At 39.2% G+C, this 25,479-nt stretch overlaps 1 protein-coding gene across 1 annotated transcript in view; it reads right to left on the minus strand.

Moving 5' to 3' along the window:
• The window catches only part of LOC130682322 (transcription initiation factor TFIID subunit 1-like), a 137,471-nt gene that overhangs the window by 84,263 nt on the left and 27,729 nt on the right, over positions 1-25,479 (minus strand). The window contains 9 exon segments of the mRNA XM_057496704.1: positions 1,855-2,045; positions 2,685-2,860; positions 3,135-3,254; positions 3,442-3,591; positions 13,674-13,754; positions 14,442-14,572; positions 14,959-15,100; positions 15,266-15,466; positions 25,179-25,283. Of these exon segments, the coding sequence (XP_057352687.1) occupies positions 1,855-2,045; positions 2,685-2,860; positions 3,135-3,254; positions 3,442-3,591; positions 13,674-13,754; positions 14,442-14,572; positions 14,959-15,100; positions 15,266-15,466; positions 25,179-25,283 (1,297 nt within the window).

The raw sequence follows: 25,479 nt of genomic DNA on the forward strand, positions 1-25,479 counted from the left end.
GGGTGGGGAAAATAAAGGGGGCATTATGATTAGCATGTGTAATGTGGGGGGGCAAAATGGGGAGGGCTGTGCAACACAGAGAAGACAAGTAGTGATTCTACAGCATCTTACTATGCTGATGGACAGCATCTGTAATGGCGTATATGGGGGTACTTGGGGATGGAAGGAGTCTAGTAAACATAAAGTTCCTTATGTAATTGTAGATTAATGGTACCATAATAAAAAATAAAAAAGGCCTTTGCTCCCTGATGTTTATCACAGCACAATATAACATACAATAGCCAACCTATGGAAGCAACCTAAGTGCTCATCAGTAGATAAATGGATAAAGAAGGTGTGGTACATATACACAATGGAATATTAGTTAGACATAAGAAGAAAACAAATCCTACCATTTGCATCATGGACAGACCAATAGGGTATATGCTCAGTGATATAAGCCAGCTGAAGACAAGTACCAAATGATTTCATTCATCTGTGGAATATAACAACAAAGAAAAAGGAGCAAAACAGCAATGGACTAACAGTTACCAAAGAGAAAGGGACTGGGGAGTGTCGGTGTGAAGGGAGTGCAAGGGGATTAAGGGGCATTATGATTAGTGCACCGAATGTAGTGGGGGGCACGGGGAAGGAAGTATATAGCACAGAGATGGCAAGTAATTACTCTATAGCATCTTACTATGCTGATGGACAGTGACTGTAATGGGACATGTGGTGGGGACTTAATGGGGGGAATGTACTAGCCACAATGTTGCTCATGTGAAACCTGAGCATAAGATTGTATATCAAGGATACCTTAATAAAAAAAAAAAAGTACCCACGCACCACAGAAACAAGTCCAGAGTATCCTTCTCAAACTTTAATTATGAATGAGTAGGAATCACCTGAGGATCTTGTTAAAATACAGAATCTAATCAGTAGGTTTGTGGTGAGCCCTGAGATTTCTGCATTACTTACAAGCTCCCATGCGATGTAGATACAGCTGATCCAGGACCACACTGGTGAAGAGGCTTTATTACATCTTTATAAGGTAGTCAAAACAACAAAATTACACAAAGTTCTAACAAAGAGGAGAAAACAAAGGAAAAGACTACTATGAGTGAGAACAGTTACGTAAACCTTCATCTTCAGCCTTTATTCTCTCTCTGTATCTACAGCCAACTCTTCAGTTGCCTGCTTGCCATCTACACTAGGTAGTGGCATGGGGACCTCAAACTCCACACCTCCCCATGTTAAACCTGCTTCTTTCTTTGAAATTTGCTACTTTAATCAATGGTACCACCATCTTCCTAGCAAGCCCAGAGAGAAATTTTAAAGTCAGCTTGTATTTTTCCTCTTTTCATTTCCAAAGTCCATATATATATCCCACACCACTTCAGGCCACTCTCACCCTTCACCCTCAACTTCTGCCATTTTTGGCTGGTGAATTTTTAGCTCTTTTTAGGGGCTCAGACTCCTCTGAAAATCTTCTGAAAGCCATGGATTATCTCAGAAAAGGCACATTTGCACAGAATTTGACATACTGATTGCAGAGGGTTCAAGAACCAACCCCCAAATTCATTCAAATTCTGTATTAAAAACTCTTACCCTCTATGAAGAATGCCCAGAAAGCTCACTTGATGGACAGCACTAAGAGCCCTGGCTTGGCCAGGCCTGATGCAGAGACAGCAGTGGACTGACAGCATCTCTTCCATCTATGCACCACAACCTAGAGTCCAGTTTGCAGTCATCTTTCTTACCTCATCTACAGGTCATCTTTCTACACTCATCCCTACATCTGCTGCCTCCAGCATTGCCTCAGTGATTAGTTTGCAGTTATTTATACTTTTAATCTTTCTCGTTTGTCTGTGAAGCCACTACCCTCACCCAATAACATCCTCTGTAGTTCCTTCCGCTCCTGCTCCTCCTGTTCACGTAGTAGCTGAGAACTGGTTTTCTTATTCTGCAACATGTTCTTGATGTTCTTTCCCATTTCTTCAAAGTCACTGTCTTCAGCTGAGCTGCTATCTGTGTCAGTTGATAAGACTTCAGTTGATGTTTTTTTTCTTTCTCTTTTTAGGGTTTTGTCAATCTTAAATTAAGACAAGGGGAAATACAAAAGTTTACAAAGAGCTGAAGAAGCAGTTTGAGGGCACAGTAGGAAATTGGGAAGTCAGCCTTAAAAACAACACCCAAAATCCACTAACACATGGGGCCCTTAATGGAAAAGCTTTACAAGTTTTCCTAGACATTTAGAGAACAAGGCAAGTTTGAAATACGAAATAGCAAAACTCTTTTAGAATTCCTGAAGAGACCCTGAGAAACACATCAATATATTATTGGTTATTATATTGAATTAGGGCATTACCATCCTCTCAACAGTAAGCCTTCAGAGAACATACAACTTCCTGTCCCGTATCACCACTGTAATGGCTGTTAGGCCCAAGTAGGCCATAAAAGTTCCCATGGAACCCAGAGCTCAAACCTAGCACCACTTGCCATTCAAAAACCTTTGCCAAGTTGCTTTGAATAAAGTAGGTACTCTAGCAGTATATGAACAGATGCCATCCTGAAATCTCCAGATACTTTACTACCTAGTTATATTATTAGGTGTGACTAAAACATAATTAGGTCTCCCCATTATAAAATAGTGTCTTGGTCTCCCCCATTTTCCAGATTGGATTTTCTGCAGCAGTAAAACACACTTGTTCTGCAGGTCAAAGATGCGCTGACATTCCTCTTTGTAATGCTCTTGATTCTCAGCCACAGAAAACCTTGATCGATGAGCAAATTTACTCATGGGTCCCTCTCCAGAGTGGGCCTGTTCTGTTAACATTGTGCGTACAGCATCAATCACTTCCCAGCAGGAAAACTTTTTAATCTACAAGAGACACACACACACACACACACCAATTATTCAGGGATTTCAAAGAGCAAGCCAAGACACATGGTTAGAGAGCTAGACCAAAATAACAACACCCAAAATATTTTAAACAGAAAGCTTTAGAATTAAATCTTGAAAAAGTATCCAAGACCCATGCCACCACAATTTACACCACAAAATCCTCCAGACAGTTTCTTGTATGTGCCTACTAGCTCTTCCCTCCTTGTGCAAAGCCCCTAGGAGCCTCTACGTTTTCCTCTTCCACACTCACCTTTTCCTTAAGCACACCGAATTTACGAAGAAGTTGCTTGGCATTTTTCAGAGAGAGGTGACGGAGATCTGCATCTGTTCCTGTCACTGTTTTCTTCACTGGCTGAGGCTCCTTATCAACCTATGTCAAAAACAAAATACAACAAAACAGGTAAGAATCCTAGAGAGCTGAATTCCTTGTAATAGCCACTTAAATCATCCTGTCAACTTAACTGCTTCCTAGATCATGCATCCTATCCATCACGACTCCTTAACCTTCCTTTCTTTCCTCCTTGATTCGCATCCTACAGAAATTCAGACACTCTCACCTTCTGCTGTGTTGGTTTCTTTGGAATCTTCACATACGAGAACCCTTCACCACACCCTGTGGGATCTGCCATCCCAGTCACCTCCAGGAGACACTTGCCCTTCATGGCATCAATGAAGGCCCTTGTGGTGTTCCAAGGAGCTGTGTGAACCTGACATATAGGAAAAGATGTAAGGGTTATGGAGCACATTTGCTCTATGTCTAGCCATGATAGAAAGTTGGATCAATTACAGTAACACAGTTTGATGCTTTTGTAAACTATCCACAAAAACCAATTGTTACATAAAGCTGCCCAGGGCTCAGAGCTTGCTGTTCTTCTTTCCTATGGTAATTAAATCATGATATTAAATAGAGGTTAAGATTTCAGCCATTAGAAGAAGGAATATGTGGAACAGTGGTATCCTTCACTCCAATATTTGTTGAGCTTCGCTGAGAGTTCTCAGAGATGGTGTTGCCCCCATGCTCGTGATGCACAAAAGTTAGACTGACAACTGCATTTGTCTAATTACTTCTTTAGAATGACCCACATATTTTCATAATTAGATGATAAATCATGCTTTACAAAACACTAGCCCCAACCCCAGGAGCACTCAATCAGAGTCCACCTTCACCTCTGCCACTGGTTTGCTCAAAACGGTCTGTCCTCTCTCTCCTGGAATCCTCAATACCTTTTAAAAATCCCACAAAACAGTAAGGAAATTAAGAGTAGGGGAATGTGTTTCTCCATACAGACTAGTTAAAACTACAAATGATTACCTAGAAAGTAATCAAGGAGGAGAGGATTAAAGATGGAGGCATGAGAGGTGAGACGGAGGCTTCCTTCTAAAACCACATGAAATACAAAAATATAATTAATACGAGTAATCCTGAAGGGAGAACAGGAACGAGGGTTGTGCCAAACTGCATAAACCTGGTGAAAGGAATAAACCTCACAGAACAGAGTAAGGTACCAAAGCCGTGGCCCGGTTGGACCCAAGCCCTTTCCCAACCCCAGCTCACTGCCAGGCAGGAAGAGAAACAGAGTGGGAAGGGAGTGGAGGGCTGAGACTGCTGAATACCTAACTCCAGAGATCTACTCTGGGAGCACATACACACATTTCATGGTGCTTGCATGGTACTCTCGTGATTAGCTAAGACAGGCAGAATTCCTGGAGGACTGAGATTCCAGCCGCTTGTGGAAAGCAGGGATCCATATCCGGCAGCCCTGGGACAAAAGAAAGGTGGGCAGTCTAAGAGACTTCCTAACGAGGAAGCCCTTAGCAAGAGGGCTGCTGCTAAAGGGGCAAGGATTGCACAGAGTAGTAATGCTCAGGAGAAAGGAAAGTAGACAAATTGGGTGCACTCTGCCCAGCAGGTTGAGAGCTTTTGCAGTCTTTAGGTGCTCCAGCTTCCTGGCCGGCTATGCACCACCAAGGAACCCCTCAGTGATACACACCCAACTGCACATTCCTCCCAGCTAGCCCCACCTGGCTTACAAACCGTAAAACCCTGCCCTGGCGTTAGGACAGCCAGAGGGAAGATCTGTTTACAGCAACTACAAACGCAAAGCATAGAGGCTTATACCTGTGTGGTTGTCCCACTGGTTCAGACACTGGAGACAGTCACAGCAGCTGGGAAGCAGGAAACAGCTCTTTCCTCTCCCAGGCACCAATACCACTCCCCTGTGGCCCTTGATATTGCTTCAGGGGCTGAGTAGCTCCACAGAGTAGAGCTTCTGGATACGAGAGGGGCCCATACACAAATATGAAATGCCAAAGGAACCTGGTTGAAATTTAAACTATTAACACAACTCCTCAGGAACATTTAAATGACACTGACCTCATGAATCTTCCTGAAAGTGAGTTCAAAATAAAAATCATTAACATGCTTATGTAGGTACAGAAAAATATTCAAGAACTCAGGAGGGAATTCCGGTTGGAGATACAATCATTGAAGAGCACAATGGGGGTATTAAAAGCAGATTAAATATGGTGGAGGAGATGATAAATGAAATAGAAACTAGAAAAGAGGAATACAAAGAAGCTGAGGAACAGAGAAAAAAGGATCCCTAAGAATGAAAGAATATTGAGAGTACTGTGTGACCAAACAGAACAATACTCGCATTACAGGGGTAGCAGAAAGAGAACAGAGGGAAAAAGGGATAGAAAGTGTCTCTGAGGAGGTAATTGCTGAAAACTTCCCCAATATAGAGAAGAAGATTGTCTTTCAGGCCATGGAGGTGCACAGATCTCCCAGGACAAAGGACACAAGGAAGACAACACCAAGACATAGAGTAATTAAAATGTCAAAGATCAAGGACAAGGACAGACTATTCAAAGCAGCCAGAGAGAGAAATTAGAACACATACAAGGGAAGCCCATCAGGCCATCATCAGATTTCATGGCAGAAACCTTATAGGCACAAAGGAGTGGCAAGATTTATTTAATGCAATGAAGGAGAAAGGCCTCGAACAAAGGGGCCCTTCGAACCAAGATTACTTGATTTGGCAAGATTATCACTTAAATTTGAAGGAGGGGTTAAACAATTTCCAGACAACCAAAACCTGAGAGAATTTACCTCCCACAAACCATCTCTACAGTGTATTTTGGAGGGACTGCTACAGATGGAAGTGTTCTTAAGGTTTAATAGCTGTCACCACAGGTAAATAAACCACTGTAGAGAAAGTAGAACAGCTAATTACAAAGCAAATGCAAAATTAAATTAACTGTCCCCAAAGTCAATCAAGGGATAGACAAAGAGTACAGAATATGACTCCTAATATATAAAGAATGGAGCAGGAAGACACAGAAAAATAAAAAGAACCTTTAGACTGTTTGTAATACCATATTACGTGAGTTAACTTAGACTCTTAGATAGTAAGGAAGTTAACCTTGAGCCTTTGATAGCCATGAATCTAAAGACTACAAAGGCAACATGTACATACCTATCGATAATCACCCTAAATGTAAATGGTTTGAATGCACCAATAAAAAGACATAGAGTCACTGAATGGATAAAAAAAGAAAACCCATCTATATACTGCATACAAGAGATTCACTTTAAACCCAAAGATATGCACAGACTAAAAGTGAAGGGATAGAAAAAGTATTTCATGCAATTAATAGGGAGAAAACAGCAGGAGTTGCAGTACTTGTATAAGACGAAATAGACATCAAAACAAAGAAAGTAACAAGAGATAAAGAAGGACAGTACATAATGATAAAGGGGTCAGTCCAACAAGAGAATATAACCATTATAAATATCCATGTACCCAACACAGGAGCACCAAAATATGTGATAACAGAATTAAATGAAGAAATAGAATATAATGCATTCATTTCAGGAGACAACACACCACTCATTCCAAAGGACCAATCAACCAGACAGAAAATAAGTACACAGAGGCACTGAGCAACACATTACAACAGATGGACCTAAATATTTCAAACAAAAGCCAACATAATTAAAAGGGGAAATAGCACATTCATTTTAGAGACTTTAACATACCACTCACACCAAAAGACTGATCAATTAGACAGAAAATAAATAAGGAAACAGAGGCACTGAACAATACACTGGAAAAGACGGACCTGACAGATATCAACAGAACGTTACATCCAAAAGCAGCACAACACACATTCTTCTCAAGTGCACATGGAACATTTTCAAGAATAGATCATATACTAGGCCAGAAAAAGTGCCTCGGTAAATAAAAAAAAGATCGAAATTATACAAACCAGTTTCTCAAACCACAAAGGTATGAAACTAGAAATAAATTACGCAAAAAAAAATGAAAAAGCCCACAAACACATGGAGGCTTTACAACATGCTCCTAAATAACCAATTGATCAATGACCAAATAACAACAGAGATCAAGCAATATATGGAGATAAATACCAACAATAATTCAACACCTCAAAGTCTGTGCAATGCAGCAAAGGCTGTGCTAAGGCAGAAGTATATTGCAATACAGGCCTACCTAAGCAAAGAAAATCAATCCCATATGAACAATATAAATTCACAATTAACAAAACTAGAAAAGGAAGAATAAATGAGGCCCAAAGTCAGTTCAACGAGGGACACACTAAAGATTAGAGTAGAAATAAATAAAATTGAGAAAAATAAAACAACAGAAAGAATCAATGAAAGCAGGAAATGGTTCTTTGAGAAAATAAAAATGGATAAACCTCACTAGTAAGACTTATCAAGAAAAAAAGAGTCTACGCACATAAACAGAACAAGAAATGACAAAGGAAAGATCAAGACAGACACCACAGAAATACAAAGAATCATTACAGAATACTATAAAAAATTAATGCTAACAAACTGGATAACCTAAAAGAAATGGACAACTTTCTAGAAAAGTACAACCTTCCAAGGCTGACCCAGAAAGAAACAGAAAATCTGAACAGAACAATTACCAGCAACAAAATTGAACTGGTAATAAAAAACCTGCCTAAGACCAAAATCCCTGGAACAGATGGAATCACCACTGAGTGTTATCAAACATTTAGTTAAGACCTAATACCCATCCTCCTTAGAGTTTTCCAAAGAGTAGAAGAACAGGGAATACTTCTAAGCTCATTCTATGAGGATCACTCTAAAACCAAAAAGAAGGAAAAACAAAACAAAAAAAGAAAATTACAGACCAATATCCCTGATGAACCCAGATGCAAAAATACTCAACAAAATATTATTAAACTGAACTCAAAAATACATCAGAAAGATCATCCATCATGATCAAGCAGATTTATTCCAGAGATGCGAAGAGGGTATAACTTTAGAAAATCCATCAACAAAAAGGAGGACAAAACCACATTATCATTTCCAAAGATGGAGAAAAAGCATTTGACAACATCCTTTCATTATAAAATCTCTCAACAAAATGGGAATAGAGGGCAAGTACCTCAACATAATAAAGGCCATATATGACAAACCCACAGCCAACATCATACTTAATAGCGAGAAGCTGAAAGCTTTTCCTTTAAGACTGGGAACAAGACAAGGATGCCCACTCTCCCCACATCTATTCAACATAGTACTGGACGTCCTAGCCACACCAGTCAGACAACACAAAGAAATAAAAGGCATCCAGATTGGTAAAGAAGAAGTTAAACTGTCCCTGTTTGCAGATGACATGATATTGTACATAAAGAACCCTAAAATCCACTACAAAACTTCTACACCTAATATCTGAATTCAGGAAAGTTGCAGGATACAAAATTAATATGCAGAAATCTGTGGCATTCCTATACACTAACAATGAACTACTAGAGAGACAAATAAGAAAAACAATTCCATTCACAGTTGCATCAAAAACAATGAAACACCTAGGAATAAACCTAAAAAAGATGGTGAAAGACCTATACTTTGAAAACTACAAGACACTCATGAAAGAAATTAAAGAAGATACCAATAAATGGAAACACATCCCTCATGCTCATGGATAGGAAGAATTAATATTGTCAAAATGGCCATCCTACCTAAAGCAATCTACAGAATCAATGCAATTCCTATCAAAATTCCAACAACATTCTTCAACGAACTAGAGAAAATCATTCTAAAACTCATATGGAAACACAAAAGACCCAGAAGAGCCAAAGTAATCCTGAGGAGCAAGAATAAAGCAGGGGGCATCACACTCTACTACAAAGCCACAGTACTCAGGATTATTTGGTACTGGCACAAGAACAGACCCACAGACCACTGGAACAGAATAGAGTCCAGATATTAACCCAAACATATACAGTCAATTAATACATGATAAAGCTGCCATGGATATACAATGGGGAAATGACAGCTTCTTCAACAGCTGGTGCTGGCAAAACTGGACAGCTACATGTAAGAGAATGAAACTGGGTCACTGTCTAACCCCATACACAAAAGTAAATTCAAAATGGATCAAAGACCTGAATGTAAGTCACGAGACCATAAAACTCTTAGGAAAAAAAGGCAAAAATCTCTTGGACATAAACATGAGCAACTTCTTAAAGAACATATCTCCCAGGCAAGGGAAACAAAAGCAAAAATGAACAAATGGGACTATATCAAGCTGAAAAGTCTCTGTACAGCAAAGGACACCACCAATAGAACAAAAAGGCATCCTACAGTATGGGAGAATATATTCATAAATTACTTCAACAAACTGATCCGATAAAGGGTTGACATCCAAAATATATAAAGAGCTCATGCACCTCAACAGACAAAAAGCAAATAATCCAATTAAAAAATGGGCTGAGGAGCTGAACAGACAGTTCTCCAAGTAAATTCAGATGGCCACAGACACATGAAAAGATCCTCCACATTGCCAGTTATCGGAGAAATACAAATTAAAACCATAATGAGGTATCACCTCACACCAGTTAGGATGGACAACACAGAAAAGACAAGGAACAACAAATGCAGGTGAGGATGTGGAGAAAGGGGAACCCTCCTACACAGCTGGTGGGAATGTAAATTAGTTCAACCATTGTGGAAAGCAGTATGGAGGTTTCTCAAAAAGCTCAAAATACAAATACCACTTGACCCAGGAATTCCACTACTAGGAATTTACCCTAAGAATGCAGCAGCCCAGTTTGAAAAAGACAGATGCACCCCAATGTTTATCCCAGCACTATTTACAATAGCCAAAAAATGGAAGCAACCTAAGTGTCCATCAGTAGATGAATGGATAAAGAGATGTGGTGCATATATACAATGGAATATTATTCAGCCATAAGAAGAAAACAAATCCTACCATTTGCAACAACATGGATGTAGCTAGAGGGTATTATGCACAGTGAAATAAGCCAGGTGGAGAAAGACAAGTACCAAATGATTTCACTCATCTGTGGAGTATAAAAACAAAGAAAAAACTGAAGGAACAAAACAGCAGCAAAATCACAGAACAAAAGAATGGACCCGTAGTTACCAAAGGGAAAGGGACTGGGGAAGATGGGTGGGAAGGTAGGGTTAAGGGGGCAAAAAAGAAGGGGGACATTATGATTAGCATGTATAATGTGGGGGTTGGGGCACGCACACCTCAACAAACAAAAGGCAAATAATCCAATTAAATATTGGCACACGATCTGAACAGACACTTCTCCAAAGAAGAAATTCAGATGGCCAACAGACACATGAAAAGATGCTCCACATAGCTAATCATCAGAGAAATGCAAATTAAAACCACAATGAGATATCACCTCACACAAGTAAGGATCACCACCATCCAAAAGACAAACAACAAATGTTGGCAAGGTTGTGTAGAAAGGGGAACCATCTTACACTGCTGGTGGGAATGTACATTAGTTCAACCATTGTGGAAAGCAATATGGAGGTTCCTCAAAATAGAAATAGCATTTGACCCAGGAATTCCACTCCTAGGAATTTACCCTAAGAATGCAGCATCCGTTTTTGAAAAAGACATATGTACCTCTATGTTTATCGCAGCACTGACTATGTTTACAATAGCCAAGAAATGGATGCAAGTTAGGTGTCCATCAGTAAATGAATGGATAAAGATGTGGTACATATACACAAGAGAATATTATTCAGCCATAAGAAGAAAAATCCTACCATTTGCAACAACATGGATGGAGCTAGAGGGTATCATGCTCAGTGAAATAAGTCAGGTGGAAAAAGACAAGTGTCAAATGATTTCACTCATCTGTGGAGTAGGAGAGCAAAGAAAAAAACTGAAGGAACCAAACAGCATCAGAATCAAAGAACCCGAGAGTGGACTAACATTTACCAAAGGGAAAGGGATAAGGGGATAAAAGAGGGGCATTACTATTAGCAGACATGTCGGGGGTTGGGTTGGGAGGGGGTATGCACAGGAAGGGCTGTACAACACAGAGAAGACAAGTAGTGATTCTATAGCGTCTTACTACGCTGATGGACAGTGTTTGGGGGTATGCGGGGGAATTGGTGATGGGGGGAGTCTAGAAAACATAATGTTCCTCATGTAATTGCAGATTAATGATACCAAAATAAATAAAATAAAATAAAGTAAAAAAAAAACTGAATGAAGAAATAAAAATAAATAAAGATGGAGAAAATCTTTGCAAATCACATACCTCTTTAAGGACTCAGACCTAGTATACATACATAAGTTCCAAAACCCAATAATAAGAAAAACAATAATAAAAATGGGAAAAAGAGATGAATAGGTGACCAAAAATGTTATGTATATAAATAAGCAGACACTCAACATCCTTAGCCATTAGGGAAATGGAAATTAAAACCATAAGGCACTAGAAAGGCCATAATTTCAAAAATCAGAAAATAGGCAGTCTTGACAAAGATGTGGAGAAACTGAGACCCTGATACACTGTTGGTAGAAATGTAAAATGTTGCAGCCACTATAGAAGCCTGACAGTTCCTCCAAAGGTTAGACACAGAATTACCACATGACCCAGTAATTCCACTTTTAAGTATTTACCCAAGAAAAAAGGAAACATACATCCACACAGAGATTTATACATGAATATTCATACTAGTTTATTCCTAACAGCCAAAAACTAGGAACAACGAAATATCCTTAAAGATATGTGATTAAACTAACTGTGGTACATCCAGACTATGGAATACTGTTCAGCAATAAAAATGAAACAAACTTTCAATATACACAATAACCTGAATTAATCTCAACATAAGTACAGAGTGAAAGACAGACAAGAAAGAATACATACTGTCAACCAGTGGTGCTGGAAAAAAAGAATATCCACATGCAAATTAATGAAGTTGGACCTTTACCTTACACCACATAAAAATTAACTCAGAATGGATTAAAGACCTACATCGAAGACCTAAGAACATAAAACTCTTAGAAGAAAACATAGGGGAAAAGCTTTATGACATTTAATTTGGCAATGATTTCCTGGATAAAAGCACAATTTACAAAAGTAAAATTAGATAAAATTGTAATTCATCAAAATTTAGAACTTCTCTGTATCAAAGGACACAACACAATGTGAAAAGGCAACCTGTGGAATGGGAGAAAATATTTGCATATCATTTATCTGATGAACGGTTAATATCCAGAATACATAAAGAACTACAAATCAATAAAAAATAAACAATCTGAGTCAAAAATCAGCAAAGGACTTGAATAGCTATTTCTCAAAAGATGACATAGAGATGGCCCAGGAGCACATGAAAAGATACTGAACATCACTGACCATTAAGGAAATGCAAATTAAAACAACAATGAGGTACTACCTCACACCCATTAGGATCGCTGGCTACTAACAAGGAAGCAATAATAACAAGTGTTGGGAAATGTGAAGAAACTGAAACTCTTACACAATTGAGAGCAATACAAAATGGTGCTGCTTCTTTGGAAAACAGTATGGAGGTTCCTCAAAAAAAAAAAAAAAACCTAAAAATAGAACTACAATATGATCGAGTTATACCATTTCTATGTATATATGCAAAAGAAAGGAAGGTTTGGATAGTTGTTTGCACACCTGTGTTCCTAGCAGTAGTATTCCCAGTAGTCAAGAGGTGGAAGCAACACAAATGTCCATCAATGGCTGAGTAAACAAAATGTGGTATCCACATACAACAAAATTATTTTTCCCTTAAAAAAGGGAAATCCTGGCACATGCTACAACATGGCTGAACCTTGAGAATATTATACTAGATTAAATTAATCAGTAACCTAACAACAAATACTTAAAGATTCCACTTTGGTGAAGCACTTAAAGTAGTAAAAGAAAGACAAAGTAGAATGGCGGTTGTCAGAGGCTGGGGGAGGAAGGAGTGGAGAGTCACTGTTTAGTGGGTAACAGTTTCAGTTCTGCATGATGAAGAGAGTTCTGGAGATTGGTTGTACAACAATGTGAATATACTTAAGACTACTGAACTGTGCATATAAAGGTTAAAATGGTATGTTTTATATTATGTATATTTTACCACAATTTTAAAGAAGAATACATACTATATGAATCCATTATCTAAAATTCCAGAAAATGTAAACTAATCTATAGTTACAGAAAGCAGATCAGTGGTTGTCAGGGGACATGGAGGGTGGAGAGAATGGAAGAGGCACGATAACACGACTTCAAAGAGGCACGAAGAAACTTTTGGGGGTGACAGAAACACTCGTCATGATTTCACAGGTATCAACACACATCAAAACATATACAACATATATCATATAAAAATTGTACACTTTAAAAGGGTTTTCTAAAAAACCTCAATAAACAATAAAGCTGTTTTTATTTCAAAAAGGATAAATGGTATGTACTAATAACAATTAGTGTACTTCCTTGCCTCATCATCAATCTTCATCTGAAAATCTTCCTCATTTTCTTCTTCTGGAGCAATAAAGGACTTCTCACCATAGCCAGCATCCTGGAAGAGGACCAATTCATGCAATGAATTATCAATCAACTGGAAAGCACAAAGCACAATTTCACTTAACACCTAGTACAGAATATCAAAGCACATTTTGCACAGAAAATGTTTCTGTTAACTATCACCATAGGCTATCAGAGTATATATTACATTTCAAGGAACTGATCAGCTGATATATGGATAGTTAAGGCCCACGAGGGAGCTAAATACAGATGCTCATTAACTCAGACTCATTAATTCAGTGAGACAGAGTTGTGCCATCACACATCAGTTAGATCTTTTCTATTTGGGCCTGATAAGAATACTTCTGTGCTTCTCTCAACTACATGTCCAGCACCAAAATCATCATCTCTGCCCACCCTTATGGCTGTGGAAAACAACTGAGAAATACTTCCCTGCTTACATGCTTGTCTTGTAAAGAACAAGATTGAAGTCACCACCCAAATGGATTTGCACAGCAAAAAATATGCCCTAAGTCCCTCACCAACCCTTCCACTGATATGCAGCTAAACTGTAGTTTTCCCCAGAACTGCTACACACAGAGTACCTCATACAACATGAATTTTTAAATAATTGGCAATAATCTAAATCACCATCACTTCTAAGCCAGTGAAAATGGTCTTCACCTTTGTCTCTCTGAAAAAACCCATAGGCATAAGCAGTGCCTTAGAGGAAGGTGTTCACCTTTAGTCGCTGCTCAGCAGCTATCATGCTATAATAAGCACAGAACTGCTCTGGAGATACCATAACTCTGATCTCCTCTTCAGTTGGTAAATGAAAATCAGATTTCAGCACCCACCAGTTTGAGTCCATCCCTATAAAAGATAAGAGAGAATAAAAACATTCTGAATTCACAAAGGCCCTTTCATTGACAGCAACAGGGATAGCAAACAAAGACCGAACCAGACAATGTCCTAAAAGGTATGAGGCCTGGCCAAAGACAGCCTGACTGGTCAAGAAAACCACTGCTAGGTTTTCCTACATCTCAAATAAGACATCCAACAACCACTGAATTTCCTGGCAGGCAAAATCAAAAAGCAATCAGACCCTCCACAATTCGAAGATTTTCTATCTTCTCCTTTAGATGACTAACAATTTCTTTTTCCATTTTGTTAGCTGTACACTTATCCTTTAACAGAAATCCCTAATTCCTTTCTTGGAAAGAGGCAGAGAGGACAAATAATCAGTCACAACTGATGACCTGTGCGTTTGAAGTCAACGCAAAGCTTTAGCCTCTTCCGGACGCTGCTTTCTGAATGGGAAGGAAAGGCTTTTTTCATATCTTCCATTCAGATCCGCCGTGGCCGATCTTTACTCTTCCAGAAGAGGCGGTAAATAAAAACCTGCCCAATAAACCAAATGTTTTTTATCTGACAAATAATAAAAGCCCTTACCAGGGCCCCTTCCCCTGCTAAGCCCCTGTGTGTTTTGATCTTTCTTGATATTCCCCCAAATTCATATACCCTTTTATGTGCATCCTGACCTCCTCCTTATCCTCTCATTCTTACCTGCAGAAAGTCTCGAATGTGTGTATTCGCCCTTTTGGAGTTAGGCCCAGGAACTTCAAACAAGGGGCACTGCTGGCCAACCACAAAAATATCCACTAATTCCCGAATATAGTAACCTTGCCTTGTCCGAATGATAAGAAAGTCAGTTTCTGGCATCTTATGAAGGTAAATAGGGGCACGAAAAAGGTTGTTCTCAAGTGCCTAAAACAGAAGGAAAAACCCCAAATTATATACAGAGACGCTCTAAGAAATCTGGTCAACTAATGAGAAAAGATAATCAAGCTTGTCTGCTCTTGTCCCCATTATGCCACCTAAAATCCATCCAGTAATATAAACAAATTATAATATGAAATATCAAGTGGAATTGGACAGGTTAAGTTTTTATCCACTGGCAATCTTTAAGAGTCAGTAGAGGGGAAACTACAGGAATTGGGGTCATGACACTGGCTCTGCTACTCACTATTATGATGTCAGGTAAGTTATTTAATATCCCTGAGCTTAACTTTCTGCCATCTACAAAACAGATACTTAAAATGCTTATACCTCACAGGATTGCTATAAAGATTATATATGGAAGTCATCTGATAAACAAGTACTATACTACTACCCTAACCCCTGACATAATACAGATGAGATCAGAACATTCGTTAAAGAAATTTAAAAATAAAACAACAAAAGCTAATAAGGTCGAATATGTGCTAGAGACGACAGATAAAACATAAAAGAGAGAAACATTTGTACTTAAGTAGCAGCCACATGGGAATCAACTGTCACAAGAAACCTACGCATCTAAGGAAAGACTTCTGAGAAAATCAGAGTTGTGGACAAGAAGAAAGAGGATCTTCAATATAAGACTGTGCAAACAAAATTCTAATTGTGAAATACAGAAAGAAAAAGAAATACAGAGAGCAGGGCGGAAGATGGCGGCGTGAGTAGAGCAGCGGAAATCTCCTCCCAAAACAGCATATATCTATGAAAATATAACAAAGACAACCCTTCCTAGAATAAAGACCAGAGGACACAGGACAATATCCAGACCACATCCACACCTGAGAGAACCCAGCGCCTCGCGAAGGGGGTGAGATACAAGCCCCGGCCCCGCGGGAGCCGAGCGCCCCTCCCCCCAGCTCCCGGCGGGAGAAGAGCAGGCAGAGCGGGAGGGAGACGGAGCCCAGGACTGCCGAACACCCAGCCCCAGCCATCCGGGCCAGAGTGCAGGGACCTCGATACTGGGAAAACAGGGCAGCAAGAACAGTGAGCAGGCACTGGAGGCTGGGCGACAGAGGACATAAGAAAAGCGCGCGACCATTTTTTTTTTTGCTTTTTTGCTGCTTTGTTTTGGCGAGCGCTTTTTGGAAGTCTTAAAGGGACAGGGACCCCAATACTAGGGAAACAGGGCAGAAAGACCGGTGAGCAGAGACCTGAGGCTGGCACCGGAGAATAAAGAAAAACGAACGACCACCTTTTTTTTTTTTTAATTAAAAAAATTTTTTTTTTTTTTAATTAAAAAAAAATTTTTTTTCTTGTTTTTTTTTGTGGTCGTTGTTTTGTTTTGGCGGGTGCTTTTTGGAAGTCTTAAAGGGGCAGGGCGGGCCACTTAATCCAGAGGTAGGGAATCCGGGATCTCTGGGCACCCTAACCCCTGGGCTGCAGGGAGCAGGGAGGCCCCTCACGGAGATAAATAGCCTCCCAGCCGCTCCTGCTCCAACGCGACTCCACCATTTTGGAGCAGCTGCCCGAGCCAGGCCACGCCCACAGCAACAGCGGAGATTAACTCCATAGCAGCCGGGCAGGAAGCAGAAGCCCTGTCTGCGCGCAGCTGCGCAGCACAAGCCACTAGAGGCCGCTGTTCTCCCAGGAGAGGAGGGCCACAAACCAACAAGAAAGGAAGTCCTTCCAGCCATCACTCGTCCCAGTTCTGCAGACTATTCCTATCACCATGAAAAGGCAAAGCTACAGGCAGACAAAGATCACAGAGACAACACCAGAGAAGGAAACAGACCTAACCAGTCTTCCTGACAAAGAATTCAAAATAAGAATCATAAACATGCTGACAGAGATGCAGAGAAACACGCAAGAAAAATGGGATGAAGTCCGGAAAGAGATCACAGATGCCAGAAAGGAGATCGCAGAAATGAAACAAACTCTGGAAGGGTTTATAAGCAGAATGGATAGAATGCAAGAGGCCATTGATGGAATTGAAATCAGAGAACAGGAACGCATGGAAGCTGACATAGAGAGAGACAAAAGGATCTCCAGGAATGAAACAATATTAAGAGAACTGTGTGACAAATCTAAAAGGAGCAATATCCGTATTATAGGGGTCCCAGAAGAAGAAGAGAGAGGCAAAGAGATGGAAAGTATCTTAGAAGAAATAATTGCTGAAAACTTCCCCACACTGGGGGAGGAAGTAATCAAACAGACCACGGAAATACACAGAACCCCCAACAGAAAGGATCCAAGAAGGGCAACACCAAGACACATAATAATTAAAATGGCAAAGATCAAGGACAAGGAAAGAGTGTTAAAGGCAGCTAGAGAGAAAAAGGTCACCTATAAAGGGAAACCCATCAGGCTAACGTCAGATTTCTCAACAGAAACCCTACAGGCCAGAAGAGAATGGCATGATATATTTAATACAATGAAACAGAAGGGCCTTGAACCAAGGATACTGTATCCAGCACGACTATCATTCAAATATGACGGTGGGATTAAACAATTCCCAGACAAACAAAAGCTGAGGGAATTTGCTTTCCACAAACCACCTCTACAGAACATCTTACAGGGACTGCTCTAGATGGGAGCACTCCTAGAAAGAGCACAGCACAAAACACCCAACATATGAAGAATCGAGGAGGAGGAACAAGAAGGGAGAGAAGAAAAGAATCTCCAGACAGTGTATATAACAGCTCAATAAGCGAGCTAAGTTAGGCAGTAAGATACTAAAGAGGCCAACCTTGAACCTTTGGTAACCACGAATTTAAAGCCTGCAATGGCAATAAGTACATATCTTTCAATAGTCACCCTAAATGTTAATGGGTTGAATGCACCAATCAAAAGACACAGAGTAACAGAATGGATAAAAAAGCAAGACCCATCTATATGCTGCTTACAAGAAACTCACCTCAAACCCAAAGACATGTACAGACTAAAAGTCAAGGGATGGAAAAACATATTTCAAGCAAACAACAGTGAGAAGAAAGCAGGGGTTGCAGTACTAATATCAGACAAAATAGACTTCAAAACAAAGAAAGTAACAAGAGATAAAGAAGGACACTACATAATGATAAAGGGCTCAGTCAAACAAGAGGATATAACCATTCTAAATATATATGCACCCAACACAGGAGCACCAGCATATGTGAAACAAATACTAACAGAACTAAAGGGGGATATAGACTGCAATGCATTCATTCTAGGAGACTTCAACACACCACTCACCCCAAAGGATAGATCCACTGGGCAGAAAATAAGTAAGGACACGGAAGCACTGAACAACACAGTAGAGCAGATGGACCTAATAGACATCTATAGAACTCTACATCCAAAAGCAGCGGGATATACATTCTTCTCAAGTGCACATGGAACATTCTCCAGAATAGACCACATACTAGGCCACAAAAAGAGCCTCAGAAAATTCCAAAAGATTGAAATCCTACCAACCAACTTTTCAGACCACAAAGGCATAAAACTAGAAATAAACTGTACAAAGAAAGCAAAGAGGCTCACGAACACATGGAGGCTTAACAACACGCTCCTAAATAATCAATGGATCAATGACCAAATCAAAATGGAGATCCAGCAATATATGGAAACAAATGACAACAACAACACTAAGCCCCAACTTCTGTGGGACGCAGCAAAAGCAGTCTTAAGAGGAAAGTATATAGCAATCCAAGCATATTTAAAAAAGGAAGAGCAATCCCAAATGAATGGTCTAATGTCACAATTATCGAAATTGGAAAAAGAAGAACAGATGAGGCCTAAGGTCAGCAGAAGGAGGGACATAATAAAGATCAGAGAAGAAATAAATAAAATTGAGAAGAATAAAACAATAGCAAAAATCAATGAAACCAAGAGTTGGTTCTTCGAGAAAATAAACAAAATAGATAAGCCTCTAGCCAGACTTATTAAGAAGAAAAGAGAGTCAACACAAATCAACAGTATCAGAAACGAGAAAGGAAAAATCACGACGGACCCCACGGAAATGCAAAGAATTATTGGAGAATACTATGAAAACCTATATGCTAACAAGCTGGGAAACCTAGGAGAAATGGACAACTTCCTAGAAAAATATAACCTTCCAAGATTGACCCAGGAAGAAACAGAAAATCTAAACAGACCAATTACCAGCAACGAAATTGAAGAGGTAATCAAAAAACTACCAAAGAACAAAACCCCCGGGCCAGATGGATTTACCTCGGAATTTTATCAGACATACAGGGAAGACATAATACCCATTCTCCTTAAAGTTTTCCAAAAAATAGAGGAGGAGGGGATACTCCCAAACTCATTCTATGAAGCTAACATCACCCTAATACCAAAACCAGGCAAAGACCCCACCAAAAAAGAAAACTACAGACCAATATCCCTGATGAACGTAGATGCAAAAATACGCAACAAAATATTAGCAAACCGAATTCAAAAATACATCAAAAGGATCATACACCATGACCAAGTGGGATTCATTCCAGGGATGCAAGGATGGTACAACATTCGAAAGTCCATTAACATCATCCACCACATCAACAAAAAGAAAGACAAAAACCACATGATCATCTCCATAGATGCTGAAAAAGCATTTGACAAAGTTCAACATCCATTCATGTTAAAAACTCTCAGCAAAATGGGAATAGAGGGCAACTACCTCAACATAATAAAGGCCATCTATGATAAACCCACAGCCAACATTATATTGAACAGCGAGAAGCTGAAAGCATTTCCTCTGAGATCGGGAACTAGACAGGGATGCCCACTCTCTCCACTGTTATTTAACATAGTACTGGAGGTCCTAGCCACGGCAATCAGACAAAATAAAGAAATACAAGGAATCCAGATTGGTAAAGAAGAAGTTAAACTGTCACTATTTGCAGATGACATGATACTGTACATAAAAAACCCTAAAGACTCCACCCCAAAACTACTAGAACTGATATCGGAATACAGCAAAGTTGCAGGATACAAAATCAACACACAGAAATCTGTGGCTTTCCTATATACTAACAATGAACCAACAGAGAGAGAAATCAGGAAAACAACTCCATTCACAATTGCATCAAAAAAAATAAAATACCTAGGAATAAACCTAACCAAAGAAGTGAAAGACTTATACTCTGAAAACTACAAGTCACTCTTAAGAGAAATTAAAGGGGACACTAACAGATGGAAACTCATCCCATGCTCGTGGCTAGGAAGAATTAATATCGTTAAAATGGCCATCCTGCCCAAAGCAATATACAGATTTGATGCAATCCCTATGAAACTACCAGCAACATTCTTCAATGAACTGGAACAAATAATTCAAAAATTCATATGGAAACACCAAAGACCCCGAATAGCCAAAGCAATCCTGAAAAAGAAGAATAAAGTAGGGGGGATCTCACTCCCCAACTTCAAGCTCTACTATAAAGCCATAGTAATCAAGACAATTTGGTACTGGCACAAGAGCAGAGCCACAGACCAATGGAACAGACTAGAGAATCCAGACATTAACCCAGACATATATGGTCAATTAATATTTGATAAAGGAGCCATGGACATACAATGGCGAAATGACAGTCTCTTCAACAGGTGGTGCTGGCAAAACTGGACAGCTACATGTAGGAGAATGAAACTGGACCATTGTCTAACCCCATATACAAAAGTAAACTCAAAATGGATCAAAGACCTGAATGTAAGCCATGAAACCATTAAACTCCTGGAAGAAAACATAGGCGAAAACCTCTTAGACATAAACATGAGTGACCTCTTCTTGAACATATCTCCCCGGGCAAGGAAAACAACAGCAAAAATGAGTAAGTGGGACTATATTAAGCTGAAAAGCTTCTGTACAGCAAAAGACACCATCAATAGAACAAGAAGGATCCCTACAGTATGGGAGAATATATTTGAAAATGACACATCCGATAAAGGCTTGACGTCCAGAATATATAAGGAGCTCTCACGCCTCAACAAACAAAAAACAAATAACCCAATTAAAAAATGGGCAGAGGAACTGAACAGACAGTTCTCCAAAAAAGAAATACAGATGGCCAACAGACACATGAAAAGATGCTCCACATCGCTAATTATCAGAGAAATGCAAATTAAAACTACAATGAGGTATCACCTCACACCAGTAAGGATGGCTGCCATCCAAAAGACAAACAACAACAAATGTTGGCGAGGCTGTGGAGAAAGGGGAACCCTCCTACACTGCTGGTGGGAATGTAAGTTAGTTCAACCATTGTGGAAAGCAGTATGGAGGTACATCAAAATGCTCAAAACAGACTTACCATTTGACCCAGGAATTCCACTCCTAGGAATTTACCCTAAGAATGCAGCAATCAAGTTTGAGAAAGACAGATGCACCCCTATGTTTATTGCAGCACTATTTACAATAGCCAAGAATTGGAAGCAACCTAAATGTCCATCAATAGATGAATGGATAAAGAAGATGTGGTACATATACACAATGGAATACTACTCAGCTATAAGAAAAGGGCAAATCCAATCATTTGCAGCAACATGGATGGAGCTGGAGGGTATTATGCTCAGTGAAACAAGCCAAGCGGAGAAAGAGAAATACCAAATGATTTCACTTATCTGTGGAATACAAGAACAAAGGAAAAACTGAAGGAACAAAACAGCAGCAGAATCACAGAACTCAAGAATGGACTAACAGGTACCAAAGGGAAAGGGACTGGGGAGGATGGGTGGGTAGGGAGGGATAAGGGGGGGAGAAGTAGGGGGGTATTAAGATTAACATGCATGGGGGGGTAGGAGAAAAGGGAGGGCTGTACAACACAGAGAAGGCAAGTAGTGATTCTACAACATTTTGCTATGCTGATGGACACTGACTGTAAAGGGGTTTATAGGGGAGACCTGGTATAGGGGAGAGCCTAGTAAACATAATATTCGTCATGTAAGTGTAGATTAGTGATAGCAAAAAAAAAAAAAAAAAAAAAAAAAAAAAGGGCAGTTCCTGTGTGGTAACCTCCAACGAGTTCTACACAAGGGTATAAAGGGCATATAAAAGTGTAGGCAAAGGGTCTGTTTGTGTTTATACAGAGGATCAAAGCCTAATAGGGCTACCCCGAAAATGAACTAAGATATGATATGAAAAAGAACTTCCAACATCTGCACCCTCTGGAAGACTCATGCCAGAAGATGATCATCAAAAAACCCCAACAAAGATCCACGCACTGCTACAGCTGTAGATGCACTCATCCCACCAGTTCCTGGACCTGCCATGGGAATGAGGAAGGAGATATCTAAGCTGACCTGTGCATACAGTAAAACAACAAAATTTGACTGGATCTATACTGTTGGAACTCAACCAAGAATTTGGAGAAGTGCAAATTGTAGCGCTCCAAAGTCTTACAACTACAAACTATTTATTGTTAAAAGAACATATGGCATGTGAACAGTCCCCAGGAATGGGTTGTTTTAATTGGTCTGATTTCTCTCAGACGGTTCAAGTTCATTTGGACAATATCCACCATATCATAGATAAGTTTTCACAAATGCCTAAGGTGCCTAACTGGTTTTCTTGGTTTCACTGCAGATGGCTGGTAATTACAGATATGCTTTGGTTATGTAACTATACTCCTATTATGTTAATGTGTGTGTGCAATTTAAGTAGTAGCTTAAAACCTATACAGGCTGAAGTTACTCTACAAGAAGATATATCAAAGAAATAATCAATCTTCCCATGTTTTCTTCCGCCTGCTACTTCTATAGCTTTTCTTCTTCCTTCCTAATTACAACCCTTAAATAGAATTCGTGCCTCATATCAAATTTACCGAGTATCATAATTCTTCCAAGTGGTAAAGATACCTCAAGACAAATGCTGGGCATAGAAGCCACAGGGCATAAATATGCAAAGAAGTAAAAAGCTAACTTTTTCAAACAATAAGGCTTCTCTCTCACTTACCAACTTCACATTTCCCTGTATGGCCCCGGAAGATGACTGGTTAGCCAGAGACGGGTAAGATTCCTCAAGGGAGGAACAACCTAAGACAGGCACAGTCGCAGGGGGGCCATCAGGTGAGAAATTGGGGATCAACAGAGGTGAGGCTTAGAACCTCACCCCCCCGTTCTGAGAGAAATCTTCTGCATACGTGGATGTTTTATTGCCCTGGTCTAGCTTGGATTAACACATAGTCTACAGGCACACACCTGATCATCTACAGGTGCTCTCTTACAACACTAAACTATGTTTTCTACCTTTATCTTGTATCTACTTACCACTTCAGCATTTTATTAAAAATAATAATAATAAAGAGAGAAATGTGGTATCCACATATAAATCAAGTATAAAAACCAAATCAGTATTCATATTTGAACTGACTGTTTATAGTTCATAATGTATGAGCAAAACCGAAAGTTTCTGTGATGACTGCCCTTGTACTGTTCACTATGTAACTTATTCATTATGTAAGAATTTGTTCTACATGTAAAAACTTGTTTGTTATGCCTCAGAAGATTGGAGACTGACAAAAATTAGGCTTGGGGTGGAATAATGATTGTGCATTGAGCATTGACTCCCCTATACAGAATTTTATTGTCGTTAACAACCATTTGATCAATAAATATGAGAGATGCCCTCACAAAAAAAAAAAAAAAAAAAAAAGGACAGATTTCCAATGGTAAAATAAATTAGTAACCGGGATGTAATGTATAGCATAAGGAATATAGTCAAGATATTGTAACAGCCTGGTAGGGTGATAGCTGGAACCTAGAATTATGTATATAAATGTTCTACCACTGTGTTGTACACTTGAAACTCATGTAATGTAATACTGTGTGTCAACTACCCTTCAATTAAAAATAATTATTTAAAAAAAAAAAAAAAAAAAAAAAGAAATACAGAAAGAAAGAAAAAGAAGATAAAACAGGATTTTTCAGAAACTACAAAGGTAGCCACAAAAGAAGGGGATGGATTCATAGAAGACCTCAACAGAAAGTTACAGGAATAAAAATGCCAGTAATAGAATAAAGATAATACTCAAAATCTGTTGGAAAATGGACTATAGATGTAAAGGATAAAGAAAATAGGCTTTGCATATGCTTTGACCGAATACACAACAGTAATCATGGAACTCACAAGGTACAAGAGCAGGGAAAATGGTTAAGATTGCCAGGAGAAATTAAGCGGAGGAAAAACAAGGTAGACAAGTGCTAGAGATTTCCTCACATCATTTGTGGACCTATTTCCCTGTAACAAAATGTGTGAAAGCTAGGTTACCAGAGGGCCTTTCTACAGCCATCAAAGAAGGAAGAAAAAACATTTTACTATGGTTGTGGACTTTAAATAGCACAGTTTAGGTGTGGTTCAATACTCAAAATGACCACAACTAATATAGTCAAAACATACCACTTAGACACATCCAAATTAAACATTTATGAATTAACTATTATTACTAATCCCAGGTTGACTTCCCTTTGCCACCCAGATGTTTCTGGATTTACCAGTGTGCATTTTCAAAAAACTACTTCAAATTTAGCTTATGAATAACATAATTAGAAGCCAATTTTAATAAAAAGATCAAAAAATTTTTGGGGGATTACAACCACTCTTGGATTATACTGATCTTCTCCACATTTGATGTAAGAGTAGTACCTCAATGAAGTAAAATTGGTTCCCTCTGGGCTGACTAGCTCATCTATCAATTTCTTTAGCAAAACGATACAACAGGAAAGAATTCCTCACCTGCAGTAATTGGCCAGGATGGAGAGATCCCAGAAAAGGAGATGAATGGCAGTAAACAGTTTCTCCATATTTACAATCAGGGGCTCCAGGGTCTTTTTCAGGTTTCTATAAGGAACACAGCAGACTCACTTATTATCATGGAATATAATCAATAAACCTACACAAAATATTCCTTGAGCATGACTGACACTTTACTAGTATTACTACCTCTAAGATACCATTCCTTTCTTCCAAGAAATCTATAGTATAACAAAGACAAATACACATTTACAGATTATCACTGGACATCTGACTAGCTATA

The sequence above is a fragment of the Manis pentadactyla genome (genome assembly GCF_030020395.1).
Source record: "Manis pentadactyla isolate mManPen7 chromosome Y unlocalized genomic scaffold, mManPen7.hap1 SUPER_Y_unloc_6, whole genome shotgun sequence".
NCBI lineage: Eukaryota > Metazoa > Chordata > Mammalia > Pholidota > Manidae > Manis > Manis pentadactyla.